The 17,593-nt window shown below is 33.8% G+C and overlaps 2 protein-coding genes across 2 annotated transcripts; one reads left to right on the top strand and one right to left on the bottom strand.

Annotated features, from left to right (window-relative positions):
• The first annotated feature begins 249 nt into the window (after nt 1-249).
• On the top strand, nt 250-4,333 carry atp5mf (ATP synthase membrane subunit f). The gene is made up of 4 exons (XM_033644253.2): nt 250-381; nt 3,226-3,333; nt 3,920-4,036; nt 4,177-4,333. Exons 1-4 carry the CDS (start codon nt 306-308, stop codon nt 4,203-4,205), a joined length of 330 nt encoding a protein of 109 aa, XP_033500144.1. The 5' UTR covers nt 250-305; the 3' UTR covers nt 4,206-4,333.
• Nucleotides 4,334-8,331: 3,998 nt separating this feature from the next.
• On the bottom strand, nt 8,332-16,042 carry cpsf4 (cleavage and polyadenylation specific factor 4). The gene is made up of 8 exons (XM_033643997.2): nt 15,605-16,042; nt 15,406-15,456; nt 14,064-14,216; nt 13,866-13,961; nt 13,606-13,699; nt 12,162-12,234; nt 11,882-12,043; nt 8,332-9,284 (listed from the first exon to the last, which is right to left on the bottom strand). The coding sequence occupies exons 1-8, from the start codon at nt 15,705-15,707 to the stop codon at nt 9,216-9,218; spliced, it is 801 nt and encodes a 266-aa protein (XP_033499888.1). The 5' UTR covers nt 15,708-16,042; the 3' UTR covers nt 8,332-9,215.
• Between the last annotated feature and the right edge of the window lie 1,551 nt (nt 16,043-17,593).

The raw sequence follows: 17,593 nt of genomic DNA, 5'->3' as shown, positions 1-17,593 counted from the left end.
CTTGGGTAAAGTTTTGGATGCAGGACTGTGGCTTGTAACACGGTATTTTGACATTATGCCATAGCTTCTTCTACCGTTGATGTATTTTAAACGCCTCAGTGATAAACTGCCAGCTAAGTGTGTGTCCCTGAAACATGTCTGCAGGGGATCTTTAAACACACCGTGTTTGTTTTTGCACCAGATGGTCGTCTATCTGTGTAACGTGTTGTGTTTGTTAAACCTTTAGGTCTAATTATGGGACTCCTGGTTTCATTTCTTCTGCTGCCCTCTAGCGGATACAGTCAAAAACTACACCATCTCCCATAATGCACTCTGCCGTTTTTATTCCCATCATTCCCCGCTGCCAGCCCTTCGCACCAGTCAAGATGGCGGACAGACCAGGTAATACAGCGTGTCCTCTGCTAAAATAAATCACAAATTTCCTCTTTTATATGATTATTCGTTTGGATATTTTTACTTTGTCACGGGCTGCGTGTGTTTTATCGTTAATCAGACCGTTAATGAGTCGTTTAAAGGTTTTAATCCGACTGTAGGCCGCGATGAATCCGTTAAGTCACGTCAAGGACTTTCCGTGTCATTGCCGGTGTTTTGCAGTTTAAATGAACCTACCGGTCTCATTTGGACACTTAACCTTCATGCTCGGTGATGACAAGCTTTAGATATGACTTGCAGTTTTGACGAAGCTGTCATAATTTAGCTGTATTTGCACATTATAGTTATGTAACCGTTTCTTTGGCTAGCTTGCACGGTAGCCTGCAGACACAGTGACTAACGTTACTCCAAACTATCTCTGTGATTTAATTTAATACTAAAATCAATTAAACGTTAAAAAATAAAACATGAAATGATCGTATTTAGCTTTACAATGGTGTCTTGAACAGTGGGCTAAGAATACTTCATTCATAGTACCTGTCATATAGCTGCACACCTGTTAAATGTCAAATGTGTCAAAAGCTAGCTCGAGTAATTTAGTGTATTTGAGTGTAAATATGAGACACTGCAACTTCATTTGTGTATTTTCAGACTGAATACCTCTGCTTTACAACTTCTCAGATGATGCAATTGGTGAATACTGATTACTTACAGCAAATCAGTGTTTCCTGTATCGATTAGTCCGTCTAATATTATCCAGAATAATAGTTTGTCTATAACAGTGCTTCCCAACCTTTTTCTATCATTGTGTAAACTCATCACCCGATTTTATGTATATTTCACGTCATATTCAGTGCATACCAATAACAATATAGAACTAATGATTAACCCAAATAATGATTGCAATAACTGTAGGAAGTTTGAGTAAAATTTAATCCCTAAAAGCAATTCACCGTCAAAAAATACAACACAGAATAACCTTGCTGTGCTTTACAGCAGGGTTTTTGCACAGTGGGCTAAAAATACTTTATTCATAGTAGCTGCAATATAGCTATAAACCTCTTAAATGTCAAATGTGTCAACAGTTAGCTCCAGGTAGAAAGAAACAAGCAGATTTAAGTGAGGAAGTTAGTGTATTTGAGTGTAAATTTGAGACACTGCAACTTTATTTGTGTTCTTTAGACTAAATACTTTTGCTTAACGACTTTTCAGAGGATGCAGTTGTTGATTACTGATCCCTTACAACAAATAACTGCTTCCTGTATCAGTTAGTCTGCCCATTATTATCTTGATTAATAGTTAAACCTTCTGAGTACCCTGCAGGTCTACTATATATTATATTCTTGCATTTATTTTTATCTTATTTATTACCTGTCTATTTCTGACTTGACTCTAAGTGGGTTTTTTTGCACAATTCCTCTGTACCCAGACTGCGTGTAGGTGTACAAATGGCAAATAAAGTTATCTTATCTTATCTTAGTCTATAACAGTGCTGCCCAGCCTTTTTCCTTAAGGGACCCCTTTTCTATCATTGTGTAAACCCATCACCCATCATATTTTATGGTATTTCATATTATATTCAATGCATACCAACAATACAGAGCAAATGATTAACAGTACAATTAACACAACTAATGAACATAATAACCACAGGAAGTTTAAGTAAAACGAGAGATTTGGATGAGTTTTAAGCACATTATTTCCTGTAAACATTGCATCAGTTTTCCTGAAGTTTTTAGAAACTTTATATGATTCTCTTTATTGTTTATTATTGTCATCATGCATGCATGCTTAATAGGCTTCTTTTTTGATAAATTTGGTGTTTTCTTTTCCCTGACATTTTTGTTCTATTAGGTCTTTGATTATTTTGACTGCATATTTATCTAAAGTAGGATGACGTCTTGCAGTGGGTGGTGGCTCTGTGAATTAAGCTCGTGATCAGGTCCTCACCATGTCCTTAATGTGTGAGATTTTTTTAAAGCTCAGGGTAGAATGAATCTTTATTGTCCACTGGGGTGGAATTTTATATCTTGAATGAAAATCTTAAATTTAAAAATGATAATTTAATTTGTTTTTCATCACTGGCCAACTGTATGTTTTTCTGATAAGTTTCCTTACACCTCTTAAAATCAAGAAAGCCTCATGACCCTCTGTGAAGCTTTGGCGACCTTAGAGCTGAAATTATTTATTGTCTAGTTGTCAACTACTGAATTAATCTCTAACTAATTTGATAATCAATTGATTGGTTTAAGTAATTTTTTTGTAAAGAAACAAAATCAAAATTCTCTGATTTCAGCTTCTTAAATGTGAATATTTTGGGATTTCTGTGCTCCTTTAAGACTGTCTTCAAGTTGTGGACAAATGGATATGTTAAAACACGTCATCTTGGGCTTTAGGAAACACTGATTGACGTCTTTGAGCATTTTCCAACATTTTATAGACCAAACAACTAATCCATTTATCAAGAAAATCATCAACATATTAATTGACAGTGACAATAATCAGCCCTAATAAAATATTTGAAAGTTGTAAAAAAAAAAAAAGCCCATTATGAGTCCTCAAGAGTCCAAGGTGAGATTTTCACACTGGAAATTTTTCGCCATTTTTGATTTAAGCGATTGTCAGAATTTTTGTAAAATACTTTTCTGGTGATCGACTAATCAGTTAAAATACCAATCATCTCAGCTGTGGTAGATTTACTTCATAGCTGCAGATACTGTTACATGACCTCTGGATGAAGTGTTAATTGACTCCCTGCTTAAATCAGAGCGCACTAAAAAAGCCATAGCATTTTTTGCTCAATATGGACAAATGTTTGATCAAACTGTCTTTGCTTTTTCTATTTGTGACCAGTTCCCGTAATTGAGAAGCGACTGTTGGACGTGAAACTGGGTGAGCTGGGAACCTGGCTCGGAGGTCGAAACTTCACTCCCATGGGCCTCATCTCAGCCGTCCGCAGGGGTAAGGAAACATGTTCTGATTAAAACTTTAACCAGTACAATTTTTTATCACAAATAAGGCTTTGTTAGAGGTTATTTTGAATACCTGTAACCATTTTTGATAAAACGGTAGCAGAAGGAAGTGATTATCATACAAAGGAACATGGTGATAAAGAAACTGAACTTGCCTCCTTTTCCAAATTATCAGGGTGCAGTGAGAAAACAAATCTGACTGCACATAAGATATGGAAAGTTTGAAGCTTGAAGTCTTTAAATCTTCAGTTGTTAAAGATGACAAAATCTGTTTTTTTTAGCAGCACAGTTCACAAGAAATCACACCATAAAATTAAAAGTAAACAAGGATAGTGTGGACTTCCACCACTGCATCTCAAAATGTAAACTCAGTGAAAATATTTTGTGCATGTGGTCCGTAAAAAAACTTTTCATGGTCAAAAAACTGTTTTCTCTCCCACTTGCACAGGGATGCACAAATCTGTATTAACAGAGTGGTGTGGCAGCAATCTAACAGAGCTATGTCATAAAAAGTCATAGTATAGTATGTCATGAAAAGTCATGAAGTCATAGTATGTAATTTATCTTTCCTCCAGGCCATGACAGATACTACAGCAAGTACATTGACGTGAAGAGGGGAGGCATCGGCGGTGTAGCTATGGTGCTGACGGCCTATGTGGTATTGAGCTACGTGTGGCAGTACGACCACATCAGTAAGAAATGCAAACACTCCTTTACCCTATTTAAAATGTTTTACCTTTTTACTATAAAGTTGGTCATAGTTTAGTATGCACCTCCAAAAAAAAATCCGAACTATCACTTTAATCGTCCTTTTCTCCATCTTCTCTTCCAGAGCATGATCGCTGGAGGAAGTACCACTAAGCCCCTTCAGTAGCCGTCAGACCTCCGGGGGTTGAACTTGAATCTTTTTGTTCCCCCTCCTCTTTCTACCCTCAGCTGTCTGTGTTGAATTTGTGACTGTTGTGACCAATAAACAATACTAAGATTTATTGTGGATATTGTGTTTGTGTGAGTATAGTATTGCAAAAAAGTCATAGTATAGTATGTTGAAAAAAGTCATGAAAATGTCATTGTATAGTATCTTTTAAAAAGTCATAAAAATATCTTAGTACAGTATTTCGAAAAAAGTCATAGTATAGTATGTAGCAAAAGGTCATAAAAATATACTGTATTGAAAAAGGTCATAGTATAGTATGTTGAAAAAAAGTGTAAAATATAGTATGTCGAAAAAAGTCATGGTATAGCATGTCATATAAAGTCAAAAATGTCACTATAGTATGTTGAATAAAAGTCATAAAAATATAGTATGTCGAAAAAAGTTTATAAAGTCATAGTATAGTATATAGAAAAAAGTCAGTGTAGCATGTCATAAAAAGTCAAAAATGTCAGTATAGTTTGTCGAAAGAAAGTCAATGTAGCATGCCATAAAAAAGTCATAGTATGTCGAAAAAAAGTCAAACATGTCATAGTATAGTATGAGGGAAAAAAAGTCATAGTATAGCATGTTGCAAAAAGTCATAAAAATGTCATAGTATAGTATGTTGGATAAAAGCCATAGTATAGCATATCATAAAACTCATAAACATGTCATAGTATAGTCAGCTGAAAAAAAGCCATAGTAGAGCATGTCATAAAAGTCATAAACATGTCATAGACTAGTATGTCCAAAAAACGTCATAGTATAGCATGTCATAAAAAGTCATAGAAATGTTGCAGTATAGCATGTTGAGAAAAGTCATAGTATACTGTGTCGAAAAAAGTCATTATAGCATGTCATAAAAATATCAGTATAGTATGTCGAAAAAAGTCATAAAAATGTCAACTTTAATGGTATAGTCTGTCTAAAAACGGCATAGTATAGTATGTAGAAAAAAACAGTATAGCATGTCATAAAAAGTGATAAATATGTCATAGTATAGTATGTCGAAAAATAGTTTTTAAAAAAGAGGTCATAGTATAGTATGTCGAAAAAAGTAAAAAAAAAAAAGTCATAGTATAGTATGTCAGAAAAAAGTCATTAAAATCTCATAGTAAAGTATGTTGAAAAAAGTCATAAAAATGTCATAGTATAGCATGTTGAAAAAAATCAAAATGTCATAGCATAGTATGTTAAAAAAAAGTCATAAAAATTTAATAGTATTGTATGTTTAAAAAGGTCATAGGTCATATGTCGAAAAAAGTAAAAGAAAAATGTCATTAAAATGTCATAGTAAAGTATGTAGAAAAAAAGTAAAAAAAAATGTAGTATAGTATGTTGAAAAAAATCATAAAAATGTCATAGTATAGCATGTCGAAAAAAATCATCAAAATGTCATAGCATAGTATGTTAAAAAAAGTCATAAAAATTTCATAGTATTGTATGTTTAAAAAGGTCATAGGTCATATGTCGAAAAAAGTAAAAAAAATGTCATAGTATAGTATGTCGAAAAAAGTAAAACAATGTCATAGTATGGTATGTGGAAAAAAGTGATAGTATAGTATGTCGAAAAATAGTTTTTAAAAAAAAGGTCATAGTATAGTATGTTGAAAAAAGTAAAAAAAAAAAGTCATAGTATAGTATGTCAGAAAAATGTCATTAAAATCTCATAGTAAAGTATGTTGAAAAAAGTCCCCCCCAAAAAATGTCATAGTATAGTATGTTGAAAAAAGTCATAAAAATGTCATAGTATAGTATGTGGAAAAAAAGTCATAGTATAGTATGTCGAATAAAAAAGTCATAAAAAAGTCATAAAAATGGCACAGTATAGTATGTTGAAAAAAGTCATAGTATTGTATGTCGAAAAAAAGTCATAGTATAGTATGTCAAAAAAAGTCAGAAAAATGTCAGCATAGCATGTTGCAAAAAGTCATGGTATAGTATGTCGGAAAAAAGTCATTAAAATGTCATAGTAAAGTATGTAGAAAAAAAGTCGAAAAAAAAATCATAGTATAGTATGTTGAAAAAGTCATAAATATGTCATAGTATAGCATGTCGAAAAAAAATCAAAATGTCATAGCATAGTATGTTAAAAAAAGTCATAAAAATTTCATAGTATTGTATGTTTAAAAAGGTCATAGATCATATGTCGAAAAAAGTAAAAGAAAAATGTCATAGTATAGTATGTCGAAAAAAGTAAAACAATGTCATAGTATAGTATGTGGAAAAAAAGTCATAGTATAGTATGTCGAAAAATAGTTTAAAAAAAAAAGGTCATAGTATAGTATGTGGAAAAATAGTTTTAAAAAAAAAGGTCATAGTATAGTATGTCGAAAAATAGTTTAAAAAAAAAAAGTCATAGTATAGTATGTCAGAAAAAAGTCATTAAAATCTCATAGTAAAGTATGTTGAAAAAAGTCCCCCCCAAAAAATGTCATAGTATAGTATGTTGAAAAAAGTCATAAAAATGTCATAGTATAGTATGTGGAAAAAAAGTCATAGTATAGTATGTCGAATAAAAAAGTCATAAAAATGGCACAGTATAGTATATGTTGAAAAAAGTCATAGTATAGTATGTCGAAAAAAGTCATAAAAATGTCAGCATAGCATGTTGCAAAAAGTCATGGTATAGTATGTCGGAAAAAAGTCATTAAAATGTCATAGTAAAGTATGTTGAAAAAAAGTAAAAAAAAATGTCATAGTATATAGTATGTTGAAAAAAGTCATAAAAATGTCATGGTAGCATGTCGAAAAAAATCATCAAAATGTCATAGCATAGTATGTTAAAAAAGTCATAAAAATTTCATAGTATTGTATGTTTAAAAAGGTCATAGGTCATATGTCGAAAAAAGTAAAAAAAAAAGGCATAGTATAGTATAGTATGTCGAAAAAAGTAAAAAAAAGTCATAGTATAGTATGTCGGAAAAAAGTTTAAAAAAAAGTCATAGTATAGTATATTGAAAAAAGTGAAAAAAAGTCATAGTATAGTATGTCGAAAAAAGTAAAAAAAAAAATGTCATAGTATAGTATGTCAAAAAAAGTAAAAAAAAAGTCATAGTATAGTATGTTGGAAAAAAGTAAAAAAAAAAAGTCATAGTATAGTATGTTGAAAAAAGTGAAAAAAAGTCATAGTATAGTATGTTGGAAAAAAGTTAAAAAAAAAAGTCATAGTATAGTATGTCGAAAAAAGTAAAAAAAAGTCATAGTATAGTATGTCGAAAAAAGTAAAAAAAAAGTCATAGTATAGTATGTCGAAAAAGTCCTAAAAATGTCATAGTATATGTCGGACAAAAGTCATTAAAATGTCAGTGTGTCGAAAAAAGTAAAAAAAAAAGTCATAGTATAGCATGTCATAAAGTCATCAAAATGTCATTGCATAGTATGTTTAAAAAAATAGTCATAAAAATTTCGTAGTATTGTATGTCGAAAAAAGTCATAAACATGTCGTAGAATAGTATGTCGAAAAAAGTCATAGTATAGTTTTTCGAAAAAGTCATAAAAATGTCATAAATAGTATGTGAGAAAAAAATTCATCGTATAGCATGTCATAAAAAGTCATAAACATGTCATAGAATAGTATCTCGAAAAAAAGTCAGAGTATAACATATCATAAAAAGTCATAAAAATGTCACCCTCAGCTGCCTGTGTTGAATTTGTGACTGTTGTGACCAATAAACAATACTAAGATTTATTGTGGATATCCTGTTCGTGTGAGTTTAGTTTCCAGTTATATAGCTGCACCTACATCCTAGCTGTATTACAGGGACAGTACACCCCTAAATCAAATACATTTTTTACCTGTGCTGTTTATCAATCTAGATTGTTTTGGTGTGAGATGCTGATTGTTGAAGATACTGGCTGTAGAGATAAGTGCCATCTAGTTCCGTAATATTGGAGAGAAGGCAGACATCTCTATTTCCGCTATCTCCAACACTCGGCAACTCACACCAAAACAATTAGATTGATACAGAACCACAGGTAAGAGGAAAAATTCTTGTAAAAGAATTCTTAACTCTCAGAGTGTATCTACCTCACTGTTGTAGTGAGATGAATGCAAGTATAACAAGTCAATTTGTAACAAGAACATTTATTTCTACACACTGTACAGATTGTGAGATGTTCAGACTGTTAACACAATGATGAAGTGAAGAGACCAGGAACCAAACTGCTGTAGCCACACATATCCTCTTGGGTAAAATTTGAATGCTCTTAAATCAGATCAAACAACGCAAGATGTCCACGCATAACTGGTAATTAACAACATCCCAGGATTTAAAACGTAAAAAAAGTCCACAAATGGGAGGTTTCCATTAGAAAGTCTAAAATCTGACAAGTGTGATATGGTGTGTGGGAAGCTGAAGATTTCGGGTGGTGTTTCGAATACAATACAAACCATTGCGGGGTGGATTTGAGCTCCAGTTAATTACAGCAGTTCAAGTACAAGTACAAATGGCATTCATTTACATTCCTCCTGGCATTTATCACGTTTGTTTTTTATTGCATTTACACTGTCAGATTTATCACAAGTAGCAGAATAGAAAGACTGGTCTGGTGTCACTGATGCAGTCACATGACCCAAGGAAATGTACATACTGAAGCAGCACCATGTCACAGCACTGCACCTCTGTTGGACCCTGGGTGTGATGTCTATAAATACTCAGTGTGCTTTACAGTACAAACTTTGTAGAAAACTCTAAGGACTTGCACACAAGTCAGCCAGCCACTCAGATTGTGACTCTTTTTTCTGGTGTTCCTGGATATTTTCATGTACCCACAAAGAGTAGAAATAGTAGCTTGTTTATCGTTCCTCCCTTCTGTGTCTGTAAGACGAGACAGACTCAACAGTGCAGTCAAAGTCTTTATTATCTTCAGTCTGCAGAGCAAAGGATCTTCCTCTCTTCTGCTCACATCAGGATGACTGAGCTACAGCACCATGGTGACCCCAAGGCTGAAGATCACTGTCCACTCAGGAAAGCAAGATGGCCTTTAGTGCATTTATTGGCATAGTGGCCCTTCTCACCACACTGCAGACACAGGGGAGACACAATAAGAAGATATTAATGACTCCTTATTAAAAGCAACAAAAAAAGAGCTAGATGTGGCACAGACAAATGGACAAGGAGCAAATTCTCACATTCGAGATGTGCCAGACAAGGGTTGGAAATTTCCCTCTTGATTTCATATAATCCCCATGTCTAAGATGGCTCATTTTAAGTACCATGATACATACTTTTAAATGTCATAGTATGGTATGTCGAAAAAAGTCATAGTATAGTATTTCGACAAAAGTCATAAAAATGTCATAGAATAGTATGTCTAAATAAGTCATAATATAGTATTTTGAAAAAAAGTCATAGTATAGTATGTCGAAAAAAGTCATAAAAATGTCATAGTATAGTATGTCGAAAAAGTCAAAAAAAGTCATAGTATGTCGAAAAAGTCATAGTATAGTATGACGAAAAAGTCAAAAAAGTCATAGTCTAGCATGTCATAAAATTGTCATAGTATAGTTTGTCGAAAAAAAGTCATAAATAAGTTATAGTATAATATTTCGAAAAAAGTCATTGTATAGTATGTCAAAAAAGGTCATAGTATAGTATATCGAAAAAAGGTCATAAAAAAAGTTGTAGTATAGGATGTCAAAAAAAAGTCATAGTATAGCATGTCATAAAAAGTCATAAAATTGTCATAGTATAGTTTGTCGAAAAAAAGTCATAAATAAGTTATAGTATAATATTTCGAAAAAAGTCATTGTATAGTATGTCAAAAAAGGTCATAGTATAGTATATCGAAAAAAGGTCATAAAAAAAGTTGTAGTATAGGATGTCAAAAAAAGTTCAAGTATAGTTTGTCAATAAAATGTCTTAGTATAGTATGTAAAAAAAAAGTCACAAAAGGTCATAGTATAGTATGTCGAAAAAAGTCATAGTATAGTATGTCAAAAAAAGTCATAGTATAGTATGTCAAAAAAGGTCATAGTATAGTATGTCGAAAAAAGTCATAGTATAGTATGTCAAAAAAAGTCATAGTATAGTATGTCAAAAAAAAGTCATAGTATAGTATGTCAAAAAAGGTCATAGTATAGTATGTCGAAAAAAGTCATAGTATAGTATGTCAAAAAAGGTCATAGTATAGTATAGTATGTCGAAAAAAGTCATAGTATAGTATGTCAAAAAAGGTCATTGTATAGTATGTCAAAAAAAGTCATAGTATAGTATGTCAAAAAAGGTCATAGTATAGTATATCAAAAAAAGGTCATAAAGTTGTAGTATAGTATGTCAAAAAAAAGTTCAAGTATAGTTTGTCAATAAAATGTCTTAGTATAGTATGTAAAAAAAACAAAAAGTCACAAAAAGTCATTGTATAGTATGTCAAAAAAAGTTATAGTATAGTATGTCGAAAAAAGTCATTGTATAGTATGTCAAAAAAGGTCATAGTATAGTATGTCAAAAAAGGTCATAGTATAGTATGTCGAAAAAAGTCATTGTATAGTATGTCAAAAAAAGTCATAGTATAGTATGTCAAAAGGTCATAGTATAGTATATCGAAAAAAGGTCATAAAAAAGTTGTAGTATAGTATGTCAAAAAAAAGTTCAAGTCTAGTTTGTCAATAAAATGTCTTAGTATAGTATGTAAAAAAAACAAAAAGTCACAAAAAGTCATTGTATAGTATGTCAAAAAAAGTTATAGTATGTCGAAAAAAGTCATTGTATAGTATGTCAAAAAAAAAAAAAAGAAGAAAAGGTCATACAAATGTCAAAATACAGTATGTCGGAAAAGGTCATTAAAAAGTCATAGTATAGTATGTCGAAAAAGGTCATAGTATAATATGTCCAAAAAAAAAAAAAAAAAAAAAAGGGTCCCAGTATAGTATGTCAAAAAAGGTCATAGTATAGTATAGTATGTCGAAAAAGTCATAGTATAGTATGTTGCAAAAAGTCATAGTATAGTATGTCAAAAAAGTTCATAAAGAAAGTTGTAGTATAGTACGTAAAAAAAAAAAGTCAGATGTCGGAAAAAGTTCAAGTATAGTTTGTCAATAAAAAGTCACAGTAAATATGTCATCAAAAAGTCTAATAATTCTAATTTGGCTCCTGGTGAAAACTTCGTGGACGTCTGGATCTTAAATGGTCAGAGTAAAAAAGTGACCACACACTAGCCCGTGCTGGGTTAGCAGCCTGTCTCCAACAAGCTTAACACCTAAACACTAATCTGTACTGTGAAAATGCTTTATTCTTTGTTTTTACCTGTGTTTATCACCTGATCTGTTTGTTTTGGAGAGGACGAGACCTCTGTAGATAATTTGACTCTAAAAACCTCCTGAATGATGAACACTGAAGGAATTTCAGCTTGTTGCAATCTGCAAACCTCACTGAGAGATGCCACTAAATCCCTCTATATCTTGCACACTGAACCTTTACATGAGAAAAAAATAAAACGTCTGCTGGCAGTAGCTTCATATTTACTGTACAGACATGAGAGTGGTGTTGATCTTCGCATGTAACATATTTCTTAAAATGTTAAACTACTGCTTCAAGGTGTTACGCATTAGATGTTATGTCTAAAACTGATTTTGAACTCACAAAAGGGTCATTAGCAGATAAATGATCAGATGACTCACTTTATAGCAGGTGACCTGGTCCAGTGGCCGAGGCCCTCTGTTGCCGGTCATGTTATTTTGCTGAGGAGCAGCCATTGCTGTGTGGTTCTGCGGCCGCAGGCCTGGACTGGAGTTGGTCAGTTGGATTAGGGAGAGTGACGAGCGACCGATGGTAGGCACAGGCTGCAGCAGGAAAAACACAAAGAGACAAATCAGCTTTTGCTCTGCTGTTCAGCCACCAGTGGTCAGGTAGATAACATGGAGCAGAGGTGCTGTGTGTATTCAGGTGTTTCCTCCTTACCTTCGTCTGGTTCTGGATTTGCTGTGGTAGAGGAGGCTGTTCAGAGGCTCCCATAGGCAGCTCAAAGCGAGGGCTGTAGAAGAACATCTCACTGTTAAATCTACGTTACTGAAAGGTGAAACTAACTCAGCACATTTGGTCAAGAAATATTTTACTGGATGACATAAGTCATGAGAAAATAAGACAGAAAGAACTATCCCAAATTACAAAACCAAATGCTAAAACAAGTCATAAGTAGGGATGTCCCGATCTGATCTCACAGCAAAGCAACAAGTGCAGCCATCATCAGCTACGTCTCCACCAGTCAACACCCTGCCCACCACGAAACATCACACACCATAAACGACAGTAAAAATATATACTGATGTTATGCATGTAAGTTCGGAGCACTTGTTTCAGCTCAGTGTGAGTCTTTCGTGTTTTACTGTCATCTCTGGGGCATGGTGTTTCACCACGAGCAAAGAAGAGACAGACAGTGGTCTGTTACATTCAACACACCACTGTGGCAGATAAAGCCAGAACTGGCATTGAATTATGACGATTTGCATTTTTGTAGGAATATTTTTAGCATATGAATGTTAGGTTGTATGATGTATTTCTGTGGCTGCAGTGTAGGTGTAGGGACAATAAAGTTAATCTTGATCACTGCAAGTACAACAAAAGCCCCGTGAGCAAAACGCAAATTCGAGTGGATTAGTCTATTAATCTTATTGGTGCGGAAAAAAACAAAGACTCAATGAGATACAGTTCATTAAGGTAACAAAAGGCTGCATCAAAGCAACAGTTACAAAGGGAATATTCTCTCAAAGGCTAAAAGAAATTCCCTTGAGACAGCTGTAAAAGATAGAATTAAAAAAACATAAAGAGAACAGCTTGAATGCAGAGTTTGTTTCCTTGATGCATTGCAGAGTTATTAAATTATCCTACATATACACTGGATTGAGGAAAAAGGGGAGTGCTGCACTGAGTTAAGGCTCTGTGTAGTTAGTTGTAAAAAATATTCAGTGCTCTTCAAAGACGGGACAAAGATTCACTTAATGATAAAAAAACGACGACATATAGTACAGGCAGGCAGTCCAGAAATTCATCCGAGGCACTCTGACTGTAGTTAAAGGATTTTTAACTACAGTCAGAGTGCCTCAGATGCATGCCTGTACTATGGACTTTTACACTGAGTGAGCTGGCCAGGCATTGTTCTTTTATCTTTAAATATAAAGTAGATTGATTTTAATAACTTGACATGTGCCCTGTGCAGCTGTACTATCTAGGAGAATCGAGGTATCTGATCAGGACTCTATCTCTAGCATTAAGTTTTACTATTACATGACTCAGATTGGGGGCATAAAATCTTGATCAGGACATCTCTACTCATAAGAGATGTCTTTTCTTTTACTTGCAACCATAACACATTATATTTTATAAGATGTAAAAAAGGATAACGTACTGCATAAATTTACAGGATTTCCCCTCTGGACAGAAGCCCACGAGGTAATTCATACAGATCACTCTTCTCGTGTGTCTGTGTCTGCAGTCAGGACCTGTGACAGGAAGATGGAAGATGGAGAGAGATCCACAACAGAGAGTAAAGAGGCTGTTTTGTTGCTGATGAAGACATTTAAACCAGCAGGGAGGACTGTGTATAACTGTATGTTTAGGGGGTGTTAATATCAGTGCAGCTGGAGTGTTCATGTGAGCAGGACGCACCGTGTTTGCAGAAGCCTCGGTCATACCAGGGACAGTCTTTGATCTTGGACTCTGGATCAATGTGCAGGAATGGACATTCCTTGTTGCTACACTCACCTGCGAGGGGCAACACACACATTATAAATGTAAACAAACACACTCTTTATATAACAATGCAAATACAGTCACTGAACTTTATGAAACATGAAGTCAACGAACCAAACTTGGAGTAGAAGTAGCATTCAGGCATCTTGGTCATGTCGTATTCGTGGAGGAACTCGCACTGGTCTCCCTTCTTACACAGTCCTCTGAGCCAGTGCTTACACACCACCGTCTTCTCTCCGCTGATGTGACGGAACGGACACATCCCACCTGGGAGTGCAGACGAAAACAGATATAACACCTTCCCAAGTCATGCTCTCAGGGCAGCCAGTGTCTTGCCGATTGCTGACCTTTTTCACAAATAAGGATTTTGGTGGATTTTTTTTATGCCTTGGTTTACACATGAAATTAACATATTCAGCAGGTTTTTTTCCCCGTGGCTCAATTTTACATGCTGGAGAGAAGAATGTAAAAAGCAGAAATGCCACCCTGCCTGTAGAGCAGCAACGAATAATCTATTAGTTGTCAACCATTACATTATTCAGCAACCAATTTTATTATCTTTTCATTTAATTGCTTTGAGTTATTTTTTTAGGGAAAAAAATAAGTTAAGATTCTCTGATTCCACCTTTTTAAATATTATTTTTTGGCGTTTTTGCCTTTAATCTATAGGACAGTTAAGCATGAAAGAGGGAGAGAGAGGGAGTGATACACAGCAAAGGGCCATGGGCTGGAATCGACCCAGGGCCGCTGCAGCGAGGACGAAGCCATCAACACCCTGAATGTACTACAGGCACTAAGCTCTATGTGTGTATAATGGGAATGAGAAATTTACACAGTTTTTTTTTGCGATTTTTGTGAAAACAACTGGGTGAATCTCTAAAGTCACAGTGATCCATTTGCCTATGTGTTAGCAACGCTGCAAGACGAGTTTCACAGCAAAATTTATACAGTAGATGAATAATATTAATAATATACGCAACAGATTATATATATATTTGCCTTGCTGTTGCACAGAAGGCACCCAAACAAGACATTTGAGGACGTCACCTTGGTCTCTGGGAAACTCTGATAAACATTTTTTACCATTTCTAAACATTTTATAGACCAAACAACTAATCAATTAATTAATCAATAGCTTAATTTATAATAAAAACAGTCGTTGCAGCCTTAAGCTACTGTAGGCTTTTATTCATTTCATTCATTGATTTGTGAGCAGTGAATCTCAGTTTGTATTTGAATATGACAACTTATCCTTGCCTGGTTAATTTATCTATAGGGGTCTAATGTAAAGATGTGGGAAGTGTAGTGATTTTAAAGCTTGACATGTACTGTAGAAGTCAGGGTAACTCTGCTGCTTCAGTTTTGACCATTTATTAAAATCCATCTCTTGTGAGCACCCAACCTTTAAGGAAGTGAAACACTGAAGTGATGGACTGTTGTCACGGTGTGTTTTTACCTTTCAGACAAGCTGCTCTCATGAAGAACTCACACACAGCAGACCCGGACTCTGCAGAGACACACATTACAACCTTGATAAACACATGTCAACACAACGCTAAGAGATGTCACTGTCAACCTGCCGTTAGCTACCATAGTTGCTATCGATTACTCTCACTATTGTTTAGCTAACTACATGCTAGCATCCGAGCACTTACTGTCCATGCCGGGGAAGGGCAGCGGCTGTGCTCCTAGCTGCTGCTGCACAGCGAGCTCCAGGTCAAACTTGAGGTGATCCACGTTAGCCAGCATATCCTGCATGTTTGCGGTTGTTTGTTGTGCTCCGGTCAAAGGAGAAATGGGAGTTTCGGTTAGCTAGCTAGCTAGCTTGCGATGGAGCTAGCAGGAACTTTCTCCAACAGCCAGCTAATGTGGCTAACGAGGCTAGCGACTACACGATAAGCTAACAACGATCACCGAGCTCCCCGATGAGAAACCACAGTGGCCGCTGTTGTTTGTAGCTTCACTGGCTTGTTTTAAGGAAAACCTCTGGACATCAGTCGGTCTGTAACTTTTGTTTGTAACGAAGTGCTTCTTGTTCTTTGCTGTGGATTGATGGAGGGCGCGCGCTCACTGACCTCTGACCGGACGGAGTTAAGGCAAGACTAAACGATCACCGAGCGGTTCGTTGAACTCACAGCACAGTATTATGGTGGTTTGGTTTTTACAGGTTTAAATTAATCATTTTAAACTCAAATAAAATGTATCAACAATATATTACCAACAAATATATAATTGCAAAAGAAAAAAACGGTAATAAGTTCCCCAAACAAAGGTCACGCCTCTATTATTTATTTTTCATATTATTCAAATATGTTTTTGTCAAGTGATGTCTTTTTAATGTTTTCTTAAATGTTCTATATGACGATTTAAATGTCACCCTCCAGAAAAAGTTTGAAAATAAATAAATAAAAAGTGTAATAAGTTTCCCTAACAACCTTTACCCCTCTGAAAACGAAACTGACTAAAAATAAAAATAAATTAAATTTTTTCCCCGATTTAAGATTTTTTTTCCATATTCTTCAAACATATTTGTGACATGTGATGCCTTATTAATGTTTTTTAATAAAATATGAAAATAGTTGTTATATACGTTTAAATTTCCCACATGATGATCTAAATATCACCCTCTACTTGTTGCCAGAAAAAGTAAAAATAAATAAATAAATGCATAAATAAATAAAGTGTAATAAGTTCCATAAACAACCTTCACTCCTCTGACAACCAAATGGACTAAAGGTCAAAATAAATTTCTTTTTTTTCCCCGAATTATTTAGATTTTTTTAAAAATGTTTTTTGACATTTGATGTCTTTTTGGAAGTTTTAAAAAAACATTTAATTAACCATTATATGCATTTTAGTTTCCAACATGAAGATCTATGTTACTTTCTTCATGCTGCAAAAAAAGTTTATGACAGAAAAATAAATTTAAAAAAGTGTATTAAGTTGCTCAGTCTTTACCCCTGCAGAAACTCTTGGAAAAAATGGACTAAAGATTAAAATAAATTTCCATTTCCTCCGAATTACTTAAATTTTTTTTCATATCCTTCAAAAAAAATTTTTTTTTACATATGATGTCTTTTTAATATTTTTTTAAATATTCAACTGTCATATACGTTATTTCCTACTTGACGATCTAAAAAGTTTTTTAAAAAAAAAAAAAAAAAAAAGTAATTAGTTCCCCAAACCAAATGGACCAAAGATAAAAAAAAACCTTTATTTTTTTTTAAAATAATTAACCATTATATAAATTTTAATTTCCAACATGATGGTGTAAATGCTACTTTTTTCATGCTGCAGAAAGTTAAAAAAAAGAAGTAAAAAGTGCAATAAGCTCCCAATCTTTGCCCCTAAAAATGAAATCAACCAAAAATCAATAAATTCCCATGTCCTCCATATTATTTAGATTTTTTCCATATTCTTCAAATGTTTTGTGACTTTTGATGTCTTTAATTTAATTAAGTTATATACGCTTTGATTCCCTACAAGACAATCTAAATGCTGCAGATAAAGTTACTAAAGAAGTGTAGTAAGTTCTCCAAACAACCTTTACCTCCCTTTTTTTCCATATTATTCAAATGTTTCTGAATTTTGATGTCTTATTTTTATTTATGTCACCCTCTACATGCTAGCTCAAAATATTTCTA

Source organism: Epinephelus lanceolatus, chromosome 18, assembly GCF_041903045.1.
Source record: "Epinephelus lanceolatus isolate andai-2023 chromosome 18, ASM4190304v1, whole genome shotgun sequence".
Classification (NCBI taxonomy): domain Eukaryota; kingdom Metazoa; phylum Chordata; class Actinopteri; order Perciformes; family Serranidae; genus Epinephelus; species Epinephelus lanceolatus.
The sequence above is the reverse complement of the archived record's forward strand: the minus strand, read 5'-3'. Positions and strand labels throughout refer to the sequence as shown.

What these genes read in the sequence shown, in the direction of transcription:
- atp5mf (XM_033644253.2), top strand. Translation starts at nt 306, where the DNA reads ATGCACTCTGCCGTTTTTATTCCCATCATTCCCCGCTGCCAGCCCTTC. An exon ending in CAAGATGGCGGACAGACCAG is followed by an intron (nt 382 to 3,225) that starts GTAATACAGCGT and finishes ATTTGTGACCAG; the next exon opens with TTCCCGTAATTGAGAAGCGA. An exon ending in CATCTCAGCCGTCCGCAGGG is followed by an intron (nt 3,334 to 3,919) that starts GTAAGGAAACAT and finishes TCTTTCCTCCAG; the next exon opens with GCCATGACAGATACTACAGC.
- cpsf4 (XM_033643997.2), bottom strand. Translation starts at nt 15,707, where the DNA reads ATGCAGGATATGCTGGCTAACGTGGATCACCTCAAGTTTGACCTGGAG. An exon ending in GAGAGCAGCTTGTCTGAAAG is followed by an intron (nt 14,217 to 15,405) that starts GTAAAAACACAC and finishes CTGCACTCCCAG; the next exon opens with GTGGGATGTGTCCGTTCCGT. An exon ending in CCGAGGCTTCTGCAAACACG is followed by an intron (nt 13,700 to 13,865) that starts GTGCGTCCTGCT and finishes TTCCTGTCACAG; the next exon opens with GTCCTGACTGCAGACACAGA.